At 42.8% G+C, this 18,120-nt stretch overlaps 2 protein-coding genes across 2 annotated transcripts; both read left to right on the top strand.

The window, feature by feature from the left end:
- The first annotated feature begins 57 nt into the window (after window positions 1-57).
- herpud1 (homocysteine-inducible, endoplasmic reticulum stress-inducible, ubiquitin-like domain member 1) lies at window positions 58-10,164 on the top strand. Its single transcript, XM_042109933.1, has 8 exons — window positions 58-506; window positions 977-1,054; window positions 1,699-1,776; window positions 3,288-3,436; window positions 3,984-4,094; window positions 5,413-5,775; window positions 8,095-8,215; window positions 8,848-10,164. The coding sequence occupies exons 1-8, from the start codon at window positions 342-344 to the stop codon at window positions 9,043-9,045; spliced, it is 1,263 nt and encodes a 420-aa protein (XP_041965867.1). The 5' UTR covers window positions 58-341; the 3' UTR covers window positions 9,046-10,164.
- Window positions 10,165-11,716: 1,552 nt separating this feature from the next.
- On the top strand, window positions 11,717-17,783 carry LOC121723806 (cholesteryl ester transfer protein, plasma). The gene is made up of 16 exons (XM_042109927.1): window positions 11,717-12,034; window positions 12,388-12,502; window positions 12,665-12,796; window positions 13,138-13,208; window positions 13,673-13,760; window positions 14,067-14,136; window positions 14,464-14,524; window positions 14,636-14,727; window positions 14,967-15,146; window positions 15,533-15,583; window positions 15,972-16,127; window positions 16,433-16,500; window positions 17,134-17,176; window positions 17,272-17,341; window positions 17,427-17,512; window positions 17,620-17,783. Exons 1-16 carry the CDS (start codon window positions 11,911-11,913, stop codon window positions 17,695-17,697), a joined length of 1,485 nt encoding a protein of 494 aa, XP_041965861.1. The 5' UTR covers window positions 11,717-11,910; the 3' UTR covers window positions 17,698-17,783.
- Window positions 17,784-18,120: the final 337 nt, after the last annotated feature.

The raw sequence follows: 18,120 nt of genomic DNA, 5'->3' as shown, positions 1-18,120 counted from the left end.
AGCATGCGTGCAACACAATGGTTCTCTGACAGACTCCACGTCTGAACTCCAGATTCGTTTAGCCAATCGCAATCGGCCACCGCGTGTTTGGAAACAACACACCCTGCTAGTTATATTTCCTCAATCATCCGCTGCTCGAAACTTCAACTTCTCTCTGCTGTCTTTATTACCTATTTAGTAAGAGTTAGTAGCGTAGCGGTGTTTTTGACAGGTATGATAGGTTAATCATACAACGGAACGCTCTAATTTTGTATTCTTTGTTGTAACGTTAGCTACTTGTTTTTAGCCAGTTAGCTAACTCAAAAAAGCACTGCTTAGCGTTGTTGATATAGAGAGACGACATGAGCGATAACGAAAGAAGTTCTTCGCCTGACCCAGACACCATGAAGTTGGTTGTTAAAACTCCTAGGCAAGAGTGTGGAGACCAAATAATCGAAGGAGTGGATTTAAACTGGAAGGTGTTGGATTTGAAGAGGCATTTGTCACAGGTTTACCCCTCCTGTCCAGTAAGTGACACTGATGGAATGTTTTGTCTCGTCCTAGCAACTAGCCAGCTAAATGCTAAAGCTAGCTAAATAATGTTGGCTCTTAAACTGTAGAACTGACTTAAAACGTCAGCAGTGACATTCAACTTGATATGTTTGTCTTGGGAAATAGTCAAAACAATAAAGCTATGGTCGTTAAGTGTGCTTAGCGATAGCTAAATTAACAGCATGTAAAACAATCGACCCTTGCCCTTTGTCGAACACTGTTGGTAGAAATGTGGAAGTGTGGCAGTTGTTATGACTAGAATGCTAAACCTAGGATGTGAAATTGTGGACGAATATTTCAATGAAACCTTAACGTTAGCCTAACAATATGTCTCAATGATGAGTGCGAGTCGTCCTTTGGATAAAGTATAACGTAATGGATGTTTGAGTAAGGCGTGTGATCGCAAGCTGTGTAATTTGTAATCTCATATTTTTCGTTTGTCCAGGCGGAGAAAGACCAGCGACTTATTTACTCTGGCAAGCTGCTTCCAGACAACCTGCCCGTCAGAGACGCTTTCAGACAGGTATATATATATGCACTAGCTACTAGGAGATATAAAACATGCCATTTACCACACGAGCTCTCCAAACGTCTGTTTCATTCCAAATATCTTTGAGACAACCTAGTCTCCTGTACACTTGAACAATTACTGAACGCAAAGAATATTGAACAAGCATTGTTTACAAACGGTGGATAGTCCACATTTGGTGTAGCAACATAGGACAGAGTGTAGGCTCCAATTACCAACGTGCACAAAGCCCTTGTAAGCAGAGCCAAGGTCAGGCTGTTACAGTGTTCAGAGAACACAGAAACTCATTCTCTCACAGCCATTGTGATGTGTTCTAGGGAAGGTTGGTTGCATGTTTCTAAATGACTGCCAGTTCAGTAGCAGCTGTGACGTTGTGCCCAGAGTACAGGTATGCCTGTCTCTTATCAGCATGTGGAAACATGGCGCAGAGTAACATGAGTCAGTGTTAAAACCCTCAGCTCAACCTTTTGGCTACTAATACTAGTAGGCTTGCATAGTCAGATTAATCTACTATGTGTAAAAAAACTAAAAGTGAAGTGACAGAATATATACAGATACTGATGTTCGTGAACAGCCTTTACTAAGTGCAGTGTATGGACTTCTGTTTGTTGTAACCCTGTTGTTTGTCTAACTCTCAGGGAGACCTCATACCCATCCTCCACCTGGTGTGTGCTTTCAAACCCCAGGTCAACGTTGAGCAAGGAGCCAGGCCCAAGGTACAGCACACCTAAACCTTTTCTCCCAGTTCTAGTCTCTGGGAACTGTAGTTTTCCAGTCAAGCTGTCCTCCTTTCTGGAGAACATAACAAATTCAGAACCAAAGTCACTTTATGAAGCAAGAAAAATGGTATTTTCTTACATTTTGAAAGTGCCAAGGCTTTCTACAAGTCAGTTGAAATAATGCTAAAATGTAAAATAGCAGAATGAGACAGCAGTACTTTATATGTTATCTGTTTATAGTATGCTCTGTGCCCTAGTAATACATGATGTATACTGCTCAGAGATGTAGAGAATACAGTTGATTGGAAAGACAAAAGCAGGAGACATGCAACAGTAAGCCTTCAGTAAGAGGATGTGTTCTAGCATGACTGCTGAGGCATAGCGGGTGTTCTTGCTGTGTAAGTATGGCAGACAAGTCTGTACTTATGTAAAGGTAGTATATCATAGAGTGTAGAGGTGTACGCACATCTATAACGATTCTACAGGTGCTGGATACTAGAAATACCGAGTAAAACAAAAGAAAAGATATCCGCATCCCAGTTTAATGGTAGGTCATACACAACGTTTCAACCACTCAGGTCTTCGTCAGGTGTGGTAGAATGGCATAATAGTAACATGCAGCAGTGTTTGCTAAGGTTTCTGCTATGCTCGTCTTCACTAGTGGTAAAGTCATGAGATATGAAGTGATGTTTGATGAAAATAAATGTGATTTCGTCTTCACTAGTGGTAAAGCCATGAGATATGAAGTGATGTTTGATGAAAATAAATGTAACGTAATCATGTAATGATTCCACGAGGTATTAGGATTGGGCCTTAGTCACACTTATGACATCATAGTTTCTCCCCTTCTTCTGGGTGTTTTCCTATTAGCCCTCAGCCCAAGTTCTGGGATGAGAAATATTTTTGCAGTTTCCATCTGTGAAATTGTGTGTGTGTGTGTGTGTGTGAGAAATTGTGCACAGTTGTGTTTGTGTGTGTGTGTGTGCGCGCACATCCCTGGAGATCACCGAGCTAACTCGGTGTAACTCAGTGGGTGGCAGAGACACAGCTGTGTGCCTTCCCTCATTATACTCCCCCAGGAGTCCAGCATCTCACAGGCCTGCATGACTCCACAGCTGTAACGTGCGCGCCAGTCAGAGTCTGTGCCACACTGTCTTTGTCCGCAACAACGAACACATGTCTCGGGTCTCATCCCTGAGAGCACAAATTGCTGGGTTCGGGCGGAACCATTTTCAGCACAGCCTCTTTTTTTTTTTGTAGAGTGTAGGATAAGATATCACATTCAAAGCCACCTTCATGCATAAAGCGCTGATGGCCCAGAAAAGTGATCTGTTTTTCCTAAGAGCATCCACTATCCTTTTCTTCTTATAACTCTCTCTCTCTCTCTCTCTCTCTCTCTCTCTCTCTCTCTCTCTCTCTCTCTCTCTCTCTCTCTCTCTCTCTCTCTCTCTCTCTCTCTCCCTCTTTCTCTTCTCTCTCTCTCTCTCTTTCTGTCTCTTTTCTTTCAGGTCAGAACAGAGGAATCAACCCCACCCTCATCTGCAGCAGGCGAAGCCTCGACCCCTCCTCTGTCTGCACACGCTCCGCAGATGCCCTCGCCTGGCGCCCTGAGACACCGCGGGCACCCCGCGCCATCCTGGACGCCACCCACAGCCACGTGAGTCATCAGGGTTCACCGGCGCAGGCTGCACATCACTTCCTGGTCTCTGTCTCTCCCGTGTGGTTCTTATCTGCCCCATATAGCCAGAGCCATGCTGTCTTTTATGGCTCTGCGCTTATTATATTTCTTACAACCCGAGAGCCCCTTCTGGAGCTCCCTCTATTATAAAACTTTGTTTTATGCTGCTAAATGTCTGCTTTGTGTCATACGTGCAACTTTGCAAACAAAGAAGCCAGCAGTCTTCAAGTTTTGATGCGTGATTTGCTGACGTGAGCCTACGCCGCCATCTGTTTGTATCAGATACTGTCATACGTGGGCAGATCACTTGCTAATGATATCTCTCTGGTTTCTGCAAGCCGAGAGAGAGAAAGAGATGTTTAGATAGATGCCACTCAGAAACATACACTGTCTGGTCATGTTTCTCAGCCAGCCCTGTGAATATTATCAGGCGGCGGTGTCGCACGGTCGTATAGCTGGCTGGCAGTCTGGTGTCTGGAGCGAGGTTGTCATGGTGACCGAGGTTCTCTGTCTCTTGTCTCCTCAGGGCTGGTGCGGCAGCGATGGCGCACCCCGCTTTCCCCACCTACTCACTCTACAGCCCCCAACAGCTGCTCTGGCTGCAGCACATGTATGCCCGACAGTACTACATGCACTAGTGAGTAACATATGATATTTCATAAACAGCACTACATGCACTAGTGAGTATCATATGATATTGCATAAACAGCACTACAGTACATGCACTAGTGAGTAACATATGATATTTCATAAACAGCACTACAGTACATGCACTAGTGAGTATCATATGATATTGCATAAACAGCACTACAGTACATGCACTAGTGAGTATCATATGATATTGCATAAACAGTACTACATGCACTAGTGAGTAACATATGATATTGCATAAACAGCACTACAGTACATGCACTAGTGAGTATCATATGATATTGCATAAACAGTACTACAGTACATGCACTAGTGAGTAACATATGATATTGCATAAACAGCGCTACATGCACTAGTGAGTAACATATGATATTGCATAAACAGCACTACAGTACATGCACTAGTGAGTATCATATGATATTGCATAAACAGCACTACAGTACATACACTAGTGAGTATCATATGATATTGCATAAACAGTACTACAGTACATGCACTAGTGAGTATCATATGATATTGCATAAACAGTACTACATGCACTAGTGAGTAACATATGATATTGCATAAACAGCGCTACATGCACTAGTGAGTACCATATGATATTGCATAAACAGCACTACAGTACATGCACTAGTGAGTATCATATGATATTGCATAAACAGCACTACAGTACATGCACTAGTGAGTATCATATGATATTGCATAAACAGCACTACATGCACTAGTGAGTACGATTTGATATTGCATAAACAGTACTACATGCACTGGTAAGTACTATGCACAAGTTAGTACCAGTTTAGTATGCATTAAGATCAGCAGTACTACATGCACTTGTAATTATGAGATTACTATTAGTTAATAGCAGCAGTACGACATATACTGGTAAGTACCAGTTTAGTATTAGTCATCGCTAAGGCTAACACATTGATGAATGACAGTACTACATGTTCTAGCAAACATCAGCCTAGTATGAGGTATTGGGACTTACTATTCTACATGCACTGCAGTAAATGTCAGGATTGGCATGCACAATGTCTGATAGTACTACAGGCTGTAATTAGTCTCTGTTCTATGCTTCACAGTCACAGTAGTTTCTACAAAAATGCTTGTTATATAGCTTGCCTGGATTTATTAGGCCTAAACATACCATGTAGATGTGCTATGAGTTCATCTGCTGTAGTATGTAGCCCTTGTACCCAATGGATTGCTTTAGATGTTCTATTAATAGTATTCGGAATTCAACTGAAATGAGACTTCATGTGCTGTCTGTGCTCTGCTAATCCTTGGTGTTTTCTGTCGTCCAGCCAAGCTGCCCTGGCCGCTGCCTCCACTACGCCCCTGGCCCCCACCGTGGCCACCTCTCTGCCCGTCGCACCCCACCAAGCCGCAGTCGCCGCTGGGCTGCCCAATCAAGCACCCATCGACAACTTACCAGCCAATCAGAACGCCGCAGATCCCGCATTCATCAACCCGGAGGGAGCCAATCAGAACCTGCGCATGAACGCGCAGGGTGGACCCGTGATGGAGGACGAGGAAGAGATGGAACGTGATTGGCTGGACTGGGTGTACACGGCCGCCCGTCTCGGCGTGTTCCTCAGCATTGTCTACTTCTACTCCAGCCTCAGTCGCTTCATTCTCGTCATGAGCAGCCTGCTCCTCATGTACCTGTGAGTATCTTCAGCACTGAGCAGTCACCTTTCTCTTATTCCAATTGCGCTACTTTTAACAGCACTACAAGGGTGTGAGAAATGGTATCAACAACAGTTTCCACAACATTCTTTTTGTCTGGCAATGCAATCACTATAGCGTTGTTAACATGAATTGGTTGGTAGCTGTAATATAACATTAACAGCAATGGCTATAGAAACATGGATGGAAATAGTTGAATTTATGTACCTGCTAATGTACCTGTAAGTGTCTATATCACTAAGAAGTAACATTACTCTGCCTGCTTCTCGTGGGGCATTATCACCAATCCTGTTACTCCTATTGCAGAAATTCTACTATTTCAGACCATGTTTTAATGGCCATTGCTATACTAATTATACAACATTGTACTATACAACAGCTCGCAACCCACTAATGTCACTAATGCTACTGTGGCTGCATTGCTGGACGAGAGTAATCACTTTGGAGCCATCTCTAACACTTGCAGCGCTGTTCCAGTGCAAAGGCCCCTTATCTCTGCCGTTACTGTTACCGTGTGCAGTAACCAGGTGAGGAGGCTCACGCAGGTCATGTCCTCTGTCCAGTCTGGCGCAGTCACAAACTTCTCACAGTTACGCAACTTCGTTAGACTCAGCTCTCTGGCCCTCAGCGCTCTGAAGGGGGAAACGAGGTGGAGGGAGGGGGGGATAAGAGAAATGATGGGGGATGGAGGGAAGGAGGGATGAGAGGAGAGAGGGAAATGAGGGGAGGCGAGGGGCATGGGTTAGTGAAAGAGAAACAGCGTGACATGAACTGCGGTCACTGTGGTACGCACTCACACACACAGACTTGCTTGAATACACACACACACACACACACACACACACACACACACCAATGTGTCTGTAGCCACACATACACACAGATTCACTCGTGTACACACACATAGACTCTCTCATGCGCACACACACACACACACACACAGAGAGGCTGCTTTTGAATGCGGGAGCTTTAGCGTCTCCCGGTGGATGAGAGCGAGTGGCCTGGGACTCTTCTCCAAACTCCACAGCTGCACAGCAAAGATTAGGCCTGGATGTCAGCTCAAGGACTTCAGTGTTTAACGATAAATGAATCCGTGCTGACGTGGCAGTGCACACACACACACACACACACCTAAAAACCCACATGCTTACACTCTCAGTGGTTGGCAACACACTGGCTTTGCTTCAAGTTCCACACTCTGATGATTATTGCCAGTCTTTGATAGTATTTGGAGTTGACCTGGTGAGGTTATCATATCCCCCCTGCATGTAGCACAGCCTCCATGTTTCCCAGCTCTGTCCTGCCTTGTTTGCTTATCCTGGCTGAATTTAGCCTCAAAATGGTTTGACAGAAGAGATGGTACATACGTTACCATGTGGATTTATTCTGTGCAGCTAGCCTGGTCCCGCCCATAATGTTAATTATGTTGTCTTATTGGTTCCGCCAGCTGTCACTCCGAACAGACCTTGATGTGTTTTAAATAACCTTATTCCATGTATGTATACTATTTGCTAAATTTACTTGCTCGCAAAGCACCACAGATAGTCTGCATCATTTTATTGTGATAGCCTAGCTATTTTATAAATATCAACACAGTTGCTTGCTTGCTTCTGTTGAAAAGACATTTCATGAATAGCCTACTGCAGTAGTTGATGGAATGGAGGGCAATGTTTCAAAGGTTATCAATTCATTTGGTTATAAAGACAATATAAAGTCATACGCAGTCATACTCTGTGTTTCTACAGTCCTGTGCCTATATAAGGAAGCAGTCATGCACACATAAATTTGCATTCAGTTGGTCAACCACGCCTACTCTTGCTGTTTTACAGAAACATCTGCGTTTCCCTATTCAAAAAAGAAAAACTTTACTTCATTGGTAGATATCAAAAGGTGTGGTTCTGTTAATTCTGCTTTCATGAAATACCTCTCTGGTCTTTGACATAGGACTCTGCTTACCCCCATTTTTTCCATTTCCGTCATCTATGATGGGTCAAGTAAGCCTTTGACACTGCTATTGTAACAAAAGCTTTCAGTGCATATGAACAAATGGATGAATATTATAATGAAACGTTCACAATTTCAGGTTTGTGTCTATGGATCCACTGGGGCAGATTATTTTAGTCATTAGTTTTATCACCTTGTAAAAAATGTGTGCAGCCAAGTGTTCAGATTGTAATGGAGCGAATGATTTTGATTGCTTGGTTGGAATGGAGGCTGTCTGCTTTCCTAGGCCGGCATTTGCTCTTTTCTGCTCTGCAAGTGGCTGATGTTTATCATTCTTTCATTTCTGCTTTCAGACACACTGCTGGCTGGTTCCCCTTTCGCCGGAGGCCCGTGGTCAGGGCTCCGAATGAGCCCGCTCCAGAGGTCATCCAAAACCAGCAAAACCTGAACAACCAGAATCAGCGCGATGAGCCGGTAAGCAGCAGCAGCAACAACAACAACAACAACAACAACAGCAACACAAAATAAAGAACTCTGAGGTTTTGTTTATTTGCATCAGGAGCAGTTTGGCCTGTTTTCTCCCCCACCCCCATCCCCATCCCCATCCCCAGACAGGAAGTGGGTTTTTTTTGGCCTTTTCAGCCATCTGTCTCTCGAACAGGAAATGCAGTTTCAAAGTAAACTCGGTGGCTCTAATAAGATGGTGCCTATGGCATCTACTGTACAATTGTTTGTGAGGAGTTAAAGATGACCATTCATTGCATGTAGCTAAATAAGGTAGAGAGGTAGAACTTGTTTTAAAGTAGAGGTGATACTAAACTTCAAAAAGATATGTGCTCCAGCTCTGGATCCCAAGACTTGTACTGTGTGTTATCTGTAGCCTATGCAAGGCATGGTGTGGGAAATGCTATTACCTTTGCTGGCCCCATTTGACCTTATGTGTCTTTAGGTCATTAAAACAGCAGTAAGAGTTTTGGTTGTAAACTAGCAGTCTAACCACTGACAAGGCATGCAAGAACCGTGCAACAGCACAGCTGGCACTGAAAAAGGATTACAATCCTGCTAAGTCATGTTTGTTGATGTGTGTCATTGTATGTTACCCACAGGCGGAAGCCCCACCTGCAGGAGAGGGTCCGGAGGTGGCAGCAGCAGCAGCAGTAGGCCCAGAGGGGGAAGCTCCTCACCCCCTCACCCCTGTCCTGGTGCCCCCACACCGTGTGTCTGTCGTCTGGACTGCCTGGCTCTTCTTCAAGGCTTTCTTTGCCTCACTCATCCCAGAAGTGCCCCAAGGGGTGGCAAACTGAGGGCAATAGGCCCTTTCCCCTCACCCCCTCCTGTCGGACATACGGACCGGACAACTCAAGATGGGCCACAGAAGAAAGCGCTATCGGGGTGTCGGTGGTGCTTGATATGTCGCATGATGCTTGTGTCAGGTTCTCACCACATTCCTGAATATGAGGGCGTTTTTTGGGGGGGATTGAGACAAGACCTCATATTCTCTCTGTGCTCATTGATGATGATGATGTATTTTCCTGATGGTGCACTTTGAAGACTTTTCGTTTCGGTTTCGTGACCACAAACCTGAGGTTCAAAGATATTCCAAGTTCTTCCTACTCATTTTGCCAAACTGTACATAAACTGTAAACATGTAAATACGTCTGTATAGAGTAGCCACAGCACTTTAGAACCTCTCCAAAGTTTGGATGTGTGGAGCTAAGCTGGTATTGAATTTAGAAGTCGTCTTATGCAAGCCTCTTGTCAACGGAGTTTCATTTTGTGGGAGGCCTCTAAGCTGTAGCTATCCAAGGTTGTACTGAAGTGCAGATCAGATCTCGCCTGCTTCAGATTCCTCACAACTTGTAAGGACATTGACAGAATGACTACTATCAATTCAATCTCCCCCTTCAGTTTTCTGTCTATCTCTAGGAATGTCCAAAGCGAGTGTATTGATTGGGTTCTCGGAAAGCCGAAGGATGCAGCTCAGTATTTGCATCCTGCTTGAAATGTTCAGCTTACTTACATTTTAACATATGTTTGTTTTTTAGTTGTTGTAAAATGGAAACATCAAACCATGTTAAACCATGTTAAAAGGGCATACAAACAATACAATACAAAACACCTGTACTAGGAGGGTTTAATACCTGTACTAGGAGGGACTTGGACTGTAGCAGTCTGTTGTTCTCTTGTTAGGGCACAATGGCACTTTGTTTTCTTTTCTAAGTAAACATGGGAGAATGCAGAAGACACAAGCTTGACTGAAACTATGTTTGACATGATCTCTACTCCAGACATTCAGTGGAGGTCTTTATCAGCCACTGTATTTATAATGGAAACCTTTTTATGTTAATGAAAAATAACTGTTTTGCTGTGAATGTAATGGAAGTGTATCTATTTCTGTACAGGATTAAAGTAATTAACAAACACTTGTTCTTCAGTCTCCCTCTCTCTGTAGCTCATTTTAAATTCCAGTGTCTGATTTGATACACAAAACTGAAATTGATACCATATCACATAATTTTGAAGAGCCTCCATTGGATTCTCTAGGTTAGTTCTATTCACCTCAATTGTTTTTGTGTCCTGTGTTTCTGTGACGTTGGGAAAGACAACATGTTATTCAATTGCACATTTCCTGTGCTGTGTCTAGGGATGAGCTCTGCATTCTTCCACAAGATCAGTCTAGTCTCCTCGTCAAGAGTTCATTGACCTCTGCTAGAAATGCATGGGTTACAGCAGGGCAAAAGTCATCCCGTGCCGGCCAAAACATCTCCCTCAGGACCCATCCAACTCCACACTGCAACCAACTCCCTAAAGTTAGGAAAACAAGAAGCAAAGACAAAGGACTCACAAGCTCAACTGTCCGAAAGGTTGGCAAACATGGCACCAGTTTAACGCTTAAGGTGACTGTCTGGTTAGTATCCAATCAACTTAGCTGTCTATCTCTAAAGCAAAAGGTTTTTTTTCTAGAGTTTTTGTTTTCCACTGAGATGGTTCATGGTGCAAGACTCAAGGCTTGCCAATGTGTTGGAAGAGGACGGGCAGAGTTATAATTTAGGTTATTGTGGAGTTGTTCAGGTTCAGTTCTTTTATATACACTCGATCTGTCACACACAGTTTGCTGGCACAGTGACAGGGGCTTGAAACGCAAGTTGTCATGAATTGGAGGAATAAAAAACACCAGGGGTCTGTCTGGGGGAAGGCGCCATTGCTAGTGGAGGTGTAAAGACATGCATGAGCTGAAGATGAAAGGCCTGTTGGTGGTGGTACTGTTTTTATATATATATATATATATATATATATTTTTTTTTTTTTTTTTTATATTTATTTGATTTCATAGATCAACACAAATTGCTTATATATGCTGGTGATACTGTTGATAATCAACATTGAAATGCTAATGCCTTAGACGGACTAATTAAGATGGGTCACAGACAAAGCAATCATTATGGACAAAAAAATGTGAAGAAAAGAAGAATGGATTGCTGCACACTGGAGTAGCTCCCATCACTTTATTGGACTAAAAAAAAAGCTAAAGTTTCAAGCTATTCCAGTGTGTGTGGACATTTTTTGTCCTGCACCTGGCATCAAAATAGGTGGGAAGTGCACACAAGTAGTCTGTTGAACTTCAAGAGAATATGAAGAGATATACAGAAAATAAAAGCACCAGTGTTCCTCAGATGTTTGTGAGCAGAGGGAGGATAAGGACGTACCTCCTGCACCATATAGGCACACGGCCATTGGTCTGTCCTAGAGTTTATTGCCCCAAAGTAACCCCACCACCTCTGCACATACTGTACCATAGGCAAGCTGGTCCAAAACAACAGAAAAGCAAACAATCCCCCAGCATGGATTCAAACTTTAGAAGTTCCTGGTATGTCCAGCCTCCCCAGCCCAATCCAAACCCTTCTGCAAGGAACCCTCTGGGACCCACTAGCCCCCTCCCCCTCATCTCCTCTCTGCTCTCTGGTTCTCTCTACCCTCTCCATGCAGTGGTCAGTGCTAGAAGTCTGAGAGGAGGCAAAGCAAACCTCTGTCTCATCCAAGCGTTTGTGGAAAGAGAGAGAAAGAGAGACAGAGACAGACAGAGACTGGCTCTGGTGTAGTGTAGTGTAGTGTAGTGTAGTGTAGTGTAGTGTAGCAGTTGTTGTGGTGTCGTGCTGAAGTTGGGTGTGATGTCACTGCCGCTGCTCCCACTGCTCTCTCTGGTGGCTCTGGGTCAGGCGTGTCTGGATCCTGAGGAGGCGTATAGGTTCACAGGAGCCGTTTGCAGGCTCACCTATCCCGCCGCACTGGTCTGTGAGTGAAACCCTCTCCCCTCATGCAGGCAGGCACATACTTTACAGGATAACAGCAAACTACTCTTTCCACTCTGCTGCTATCATTCATTGTGATGTGTGTGTGTTATTGATACTGTTTGTGGCTGTGAATTATAACTGATAAACGTAAAATGAGTCATATTTCAGACATATATGAGAATATAACATGTGATTCTTTAGAATTATGTTGCTGTCTCAAATAGACTGTTGATAGCCTTCATTGACTTTGTGTAGGATACTCTACTGCATGATTCTCACTGATAATGAATACTGACTTCTGGTAATGTGTATGGCCTACTAATCAGTGGATGGAATCTTCTTTAATGGCCATAGTGAATGAGAAAACCACGCGTGTGATCGAGGCTGCTTTCCAGCATGCAAAATACCCCAGCATAGAGGGGCAGAAAAGCATGATGGTGTTTGGGAAAGTGTCCTACGGACTTCACAAGTGAGTGTGGTGCTGTGGTTCAGTGGTGGTTCACAGTAGCTCTGCTAATGTGTCTTTTATTTGGTTCCATATGCTCTTGGAGCATTTGTCTTGATGTCTGCTGATGCCATCTCCTCCTTACTATGACCTTCTTGTTTTTAAAATCTCTCCCCTTCACTGTAGTCTGGAGATCCACAACCTGTCTATCGGTCACAGTGAGGTGGAACTGCATGCTGGGGAAGGGATTGGCTTCCTCATCTCGAACGTGTCTGCAGTGTTCAAGGGGACTCTCAAATATGCCTACGGGAGCTGGCTGTGAGTAGCCTACTGTGCATTTGGGTCACAGAGACTAAATGAGGAGCAGCCTTTAGAGATTACATTCTCTGGCACAGACAGGACTAGAAGGGACCTACTCTGAATGCCATGCCATTATTCCTATAAAAGGAGGAGGCAATACACTCTTAAAAACTTAAGGCCTCATTGACTATATGCTGTACATGAACATATAGTCATTGTGATATTTTACCTCACAAATCCTATTTCTATTTTAAATATGTGTATTTTAGGACCTGTGAGCAAAGCAGGACCAGTGTGTAACTTGTCATAATCTGAGGTTTTATGTGTCATTTAGTTTTCTCCCTTCTCATGTTTTACAGGATTAGGGTGTCACAGACTGTTGACTTTGAGATTGAATCTCAAATTGACCTTGGTGTCAACCCAAAGCTTTGTGAGTAGCCTTCCTTTTGTTTCTTCACTTCCTGACATTTGCATTTCCTCAGTTTACTCATCAGATGCTTTCGTGGAAAGTGACTTTCTGCAGGCGTAAGATATTGGTTTGATTAGTGTATAAGATCCCTTTGAAACATAAGAAAGATTATCAACATCTGAATCTATAGAAATACATTCTACCATTCCACCATTTTGTTTTATGTCTGTGTATGGTTTTATACAGTTGATTATTCTACAATACCCTTGTTTATCTGAGTATGGTTTGATATATTCTGCTATCCTACAATGCTTCTTTGTTCCTGTGTGAGGTTTTACACATTCTCAGTGTGACTTGTGAATTGTTTTGTATTTCTGAGAATAGTTTAAAATGTTCAGTTGTTTTCTACAATTGCAATGCATTTCCTTGGTGTGCAATGACAGTAAATGCTGTAACACCTCTCCTCTCTCTCTCTCTCCTGTCAGACTGCGGAGCTGGGAAGGTGGCTGCAGACACCTCTGACTGCTTCCTCACATTCCACAAACTCAAGCTGATTCTGCAGGGAGATAGAGAGTAAGCTTTGCTTTGCTGGCAGCATGAAAACCACGGGGTGGGGTGCATGTTTTACATATCACCACGCCATGACAGTGATACAGAGGCAATGCTGTATAGTGAAGAGTGTATTGTAATGTGGCATAGTGAAATCAATATCTTAGTCTTAAATATCTCTTATGCATATATGTTAATATATGTTATTACATACAAACAGCTGGGTATGTTTACACAATAAATGTACTGTATATAAGCCCACAAAGTGAAGTTGATTGTAACTATCCTTGACTTGTGCTTGCTTGTGCTTGATTGATGTCGTTACTGTAGACCTGGCTGGTTGAAACGAGTCTTCACAGATTTCGTCACCTTCACAGTGAAACTTGTCATTAAAGGCCAGGTAGGTGCAGAGGCAGACCTGTACTCAAAGATGTCTTCCTCAGAAGCATTAATTGCTCATCTCTGCCCCCTGTTGTTTATCTTAAAAATAACATGTGGAGAGTAGTAAGAAATGCCTGTAACAGTGTGAAGTATGTATTTTTCACCGAGTTGTTAGTTATTAAATGTATCATACATTATGGCAGTAAATATCCTAAAGAATAACATGAAATAAATGATAAATTATGAAGTGTCAGTAATATAGCCACATCAAAGAAGCCAAATCTATAAGTGCTTCACTCAAACAGTAAATCATTAATATTAATTTAGTTTCTTTGCTTAACTACAGATTTGCAAGGAGATCAACAATGTAGCAAACATTCTGGCAGACTTCATACAGAACCAAGCAGGTACTGGCTGTATGAGTTAAACTGACTCATGCATGAAAATGTGTACAGGGTGCTTTGCTTGGTCTCATCTATATTGTTTTTTTAATGATGTTTGCATATGGTTATCCACAGAACAGTTTCTCAGTGATGGCAACATCACAATCGACATCGGAGTGACCTCAGCGCCAGTCATCACCTCCAACTACGTGGAGTCTTATCACAAGGTGGTGGACACAAGATGGAAATTAAGTTTTATTTTGTGAAGGCTTGCATTTCAGTTCAAGATTATAAGAACATAATATAGGCCTGAATAAATGTCTGGGGAACTGTCCCTGGAATTTGTCTTTGTAAATCGCTTTGGATAAAAATGTCAACTAAATGCATGCATGAATGAATGAATAAATAAATATGTGCTTTCCTTTCAGACTTGAGCTTATTTGTTGGTGCTTGTATTTTCAATCAGGGTCTGACCATCTATAATGGCACGAAAGCTGTCATCAATGGCTCGGTCTTCCACCCGTCTCAGCTGACCGAGGACCACATGCTGTACTTCTGGTTATCTGATGGCGTCTTTAACCCACTAATAGCTGCTGCTCACCACGACGGACGCTTCATCAGGAACATCAGTGGAGCTGAACTCATGGTGCGCACCTTCGGGTTAGATGGATCAACAAGAGATTAGTTTACTGTTTATCAAGGCTAAGCCGACTACATTATGAGAAAGGTGTGGTAGTGGCCCTACATAATGTACATAACACACCTTTTAAGACTAAATAAATAACAATCCATTATTCTTTTAATGTGCTTCCCAATGTATGCTTTGTAAAGTATTGATCATGCAAGGGGAACTTCAAGTTTTTTTGTAAATGAACTCAGGTTGTAGGCCTACTAATAGCCTTGCTTGTCATATTTTTGTTAGCTAGTAGGGAGCAGTGTAGGACAGATAAAGAAGTGAGATGGAAATGAGGACTGTACAATGCACAGTACTTTGTGACTACAAGTGAGGAAAACATCTCTGATTCATTGCAGAACCTCTTCAAGACAGACCTATCTACAGAAATGCCAGCCTCCATCAAGCAGGTATGATAGTATCTGCAGCACTGAACACGTGTCTATGTTTCCACATTCCCTATTCAGTGTCTTCATATGTACACCCTAGTCTGTGTGTCTTCATGTTTACACCCTAGTCTGTGTGTCTGCATGTTTACACCCTAGTCTGTGTGTCTGCATGTTTACACCCTAGTCTGTGTGTCTGCATATTTACACCCTAGTCTGTGTGTCTTCATATGTAAACTCTAGTAAACACTGTAGTTTGGTTTACTCTTCAACAAAAGGCCCAGAGGCCCTAAAATAACAGATTTTTATGAATGGGTGTGTCTCTGCCCCTCCCCCCCAAACACACACAATTTCTGTCAGGCTCAGGCTAGCTGTCCCACTGTGGCCCTGAAATGGCGTCTTTGTTTGTCAGATCCTTGCCTCGGAGGCTGCTGTGTTGACCGCCTGGAGTGTAAGCGTGCCTCAGCTGTGGAACGTTCCCGACGGAACGCACGTGAAGGCGGTCGCTGCTGTAGAGCTGTCCCCTGGCGTCCCCAGCGCCGACATCCCCTCACTATACTTTGAGACGGTCAGCAAAACCAAGCTTTGTCACTTCATCTTATCAGCCTACCTATAACAACGCTCCCTGTAGCTGCATGGACCTAATTGGTTACTTAGATACGCTGTATGACCACACTGCATGACCAGCACCACACATCACATCCCAGTGCATCACAACACAACACAGCACAGCACAGCACAGCTGCAGTATGAGGGAACAGTATATGGAATGCTAATGCTAACATGCTGCTAATCACCTCTGCTTTTATTCTTGTTTAAGGTTTTGCTTTTAACCACAATGTGAAACAAATATAATGTGAACTCTTGTTTCAGGAGGTGGAGGTTAGTGTGCAGACATCTTACGCAGACAAGAAACTCATTCTGAAGGCTGCGCCTGTTAAGTAAGTGAAGTGTGTTTTGTGTTAGAATGTGTTGCGTGTTGTGTCAGTGCACCTGACTTGATGACTGAATATCATGACATAGACTTTATTGTCCACATGGGGAAATTGGGTTTTCATCACAAGGCACTTCATCGCAGAGACACAGACATCAAACATGTACTGTAATCACACCAGAGTCATACTCATACCAGATGACATTCTTTCCACCCACATATACCCACACCATGCACCATGGGCATGACCAGGCCAGCTGGACAATTGACTTATTTTCACTAGTCTTTATAGCTTGTAGAACAAATGAAACTTTGGCCAGAAGAGGGAGTCAAACACATTGCCTGATGACAACAATTTAAATGGTGAGGCAAGAGGGTGTGTAGTCACATACAATGTTCTTTGCCTTTTTCATCAGTCTATCTTTGTAAATGATTTCTATGTAGTTAGTGTGATGCCAAGTAGATTACTGGCAGGGGTGGCTGTCTTTCTGTGGCATTGCCAAACCAGATGATACAGCAGGTTACACTTTAAGTCAAAGCAGTAAAACATTTAAAGCCTTTTGTTGTTGGCATTGGCATGGGTAACACATGTTGAAATAGGTTTAGCAGCCTCTGATTAATTCTTTCATTTCTCTTTAAGAATTTCCATAGATAAGATTCTTCAAAACCAAGATACCATTGCGGTAGGTAAAACCGGACAATGTATACCTTGCAAACATATTCATGCAGTGATATTGTGCTGTCTTATCTGAAAGTTTTTTATCTGCAAATTTACAAGCTGGAAGATGCCCTGGTGAATTACTTAACTGAAGCTGTAGAAAGGATTGGGATACCCAAAGTCACATCATGTAAGTCTTTGTGTGTGTGTTTGTGTGTGTGTGTGTGTGTGTGTTGTATCTCTGGTGTACATTTTACCATTCTATCTCATTTCAGACCTAGAGCCAGGCTTGACAGCTTTGATGGACATGCAGGGACTGAATTTGTTTGACATCATCAATCCTGAGGTGGTGACACAAAATGTAAGAGCTCTCTCTTTCTCGTTCTCTCTAGCTAGCTCGACCTCAATCAAAGAAATGTAAATAAACTAATCATATGTAGGCCTAATATTTTTACTCTGTTGTTGCAGGGGTATGTGGTCGTCCGGATGGGATTTGGATTTCCTCATCATCTACTTGTTGAGTTTCTAAAGAAAACACTAGTGTAACATGACTGTGTAACTGTGAATTGACTTTTTTGGGAGGTATTTTGTCATATTTTTGAATTAACTAAAATAATTTGACCTTTGTTTTACCTCTGAGAAGTGTTGCTTATTATCTTCTTTTGCAAAGCTGTTTACTTAGCACACACACACACACACACACACACACACACAAAGCATGTGTACCATCCCATTTATAAATCATGTATTCTTAAGTTATAATTAAAGTTGTATATATTGTTAACAGAAATATTAGTGTCTTGTCTATTTATATATGGTCAATATTGGACATTTTTCCAACGTCATGACTTAAAAGTGCAGTCAACAAGTATGCAAAGTATCGTACGCACGTGTGAGCACATGACCGTTTCGCGTGAGCACATAAAAGTTTCGTGTGAGCACATGACCGTTTCGCGTGAGCACATGACC

This window comes from Alosa sapidissima, chromosome 11 (assembly GCF_018492685.1).
Source record: "Alosa sapidissima isolate fAloSap1 chromosome 11, fAloSap1.pri, whole genome shotgun sequence".
NCBI classification, from domain to species: Eukaryota; Metazoa; Chordata; class Actinopteri; order Clupeiformes; family Clupeidae; genus Alosa; species Alosa sapidissima.
This window is presented reverse-complemented; position numbering and strand designations above follow the sequence as displayed.

What these genes read in the sequence shown, in the direction of transcription:
- LOC121723806 (XM_042109927.1), top strand. Translation starts at nt 11,911, where the DNA reads ATGTCACTGCCGCTGCTCCCACTGCTCTCTCTGGTGGCTCTGGGTCAG. An exon ending in AACTTGTCATTAAAGGCCAG is followed by an intron (nt 14,137 to 14,463) that starts GTAGGTGCAGAG and finishes GCTTAACTACAG; the next exon opens with ATTTGCAAGGAGATCAACAA. An exon ending in CTGAAGGCTGCGCCTGTTAA is followed by an intron (nt 16,501 to 17,133) that starts GTAAGTGAAGTG and finishes TTTCTCTTTAAG; the next exon opens with AATTTCCATAGATAAGATTC.
- herpud1 (XM_042109933.1), top strand. Translation starts at nt 342, where the DNA reads ATGAGCGATAACGAAAGAAGTTCTTCGCCTGACCCAGACACCATGAAG. An exon ending in AGGTTTACCCCTCCTGTCCA is followed by an intron (nt 507 to 976) that starts GTAAGTGACACT and finishes TCGTTTGTCCAG; the next exon opens with GCGGAGAAAGACCAGCGACT. An exon ending in AGAATCAGCGCGATGAGCCG is followed by an intron (nt 8,216 to 8,847) that starts GTAAGCAGCAGC and finishes TGTTACCCACAG; the next exon opens with GCGGAAGCCCCACCTGCAGG.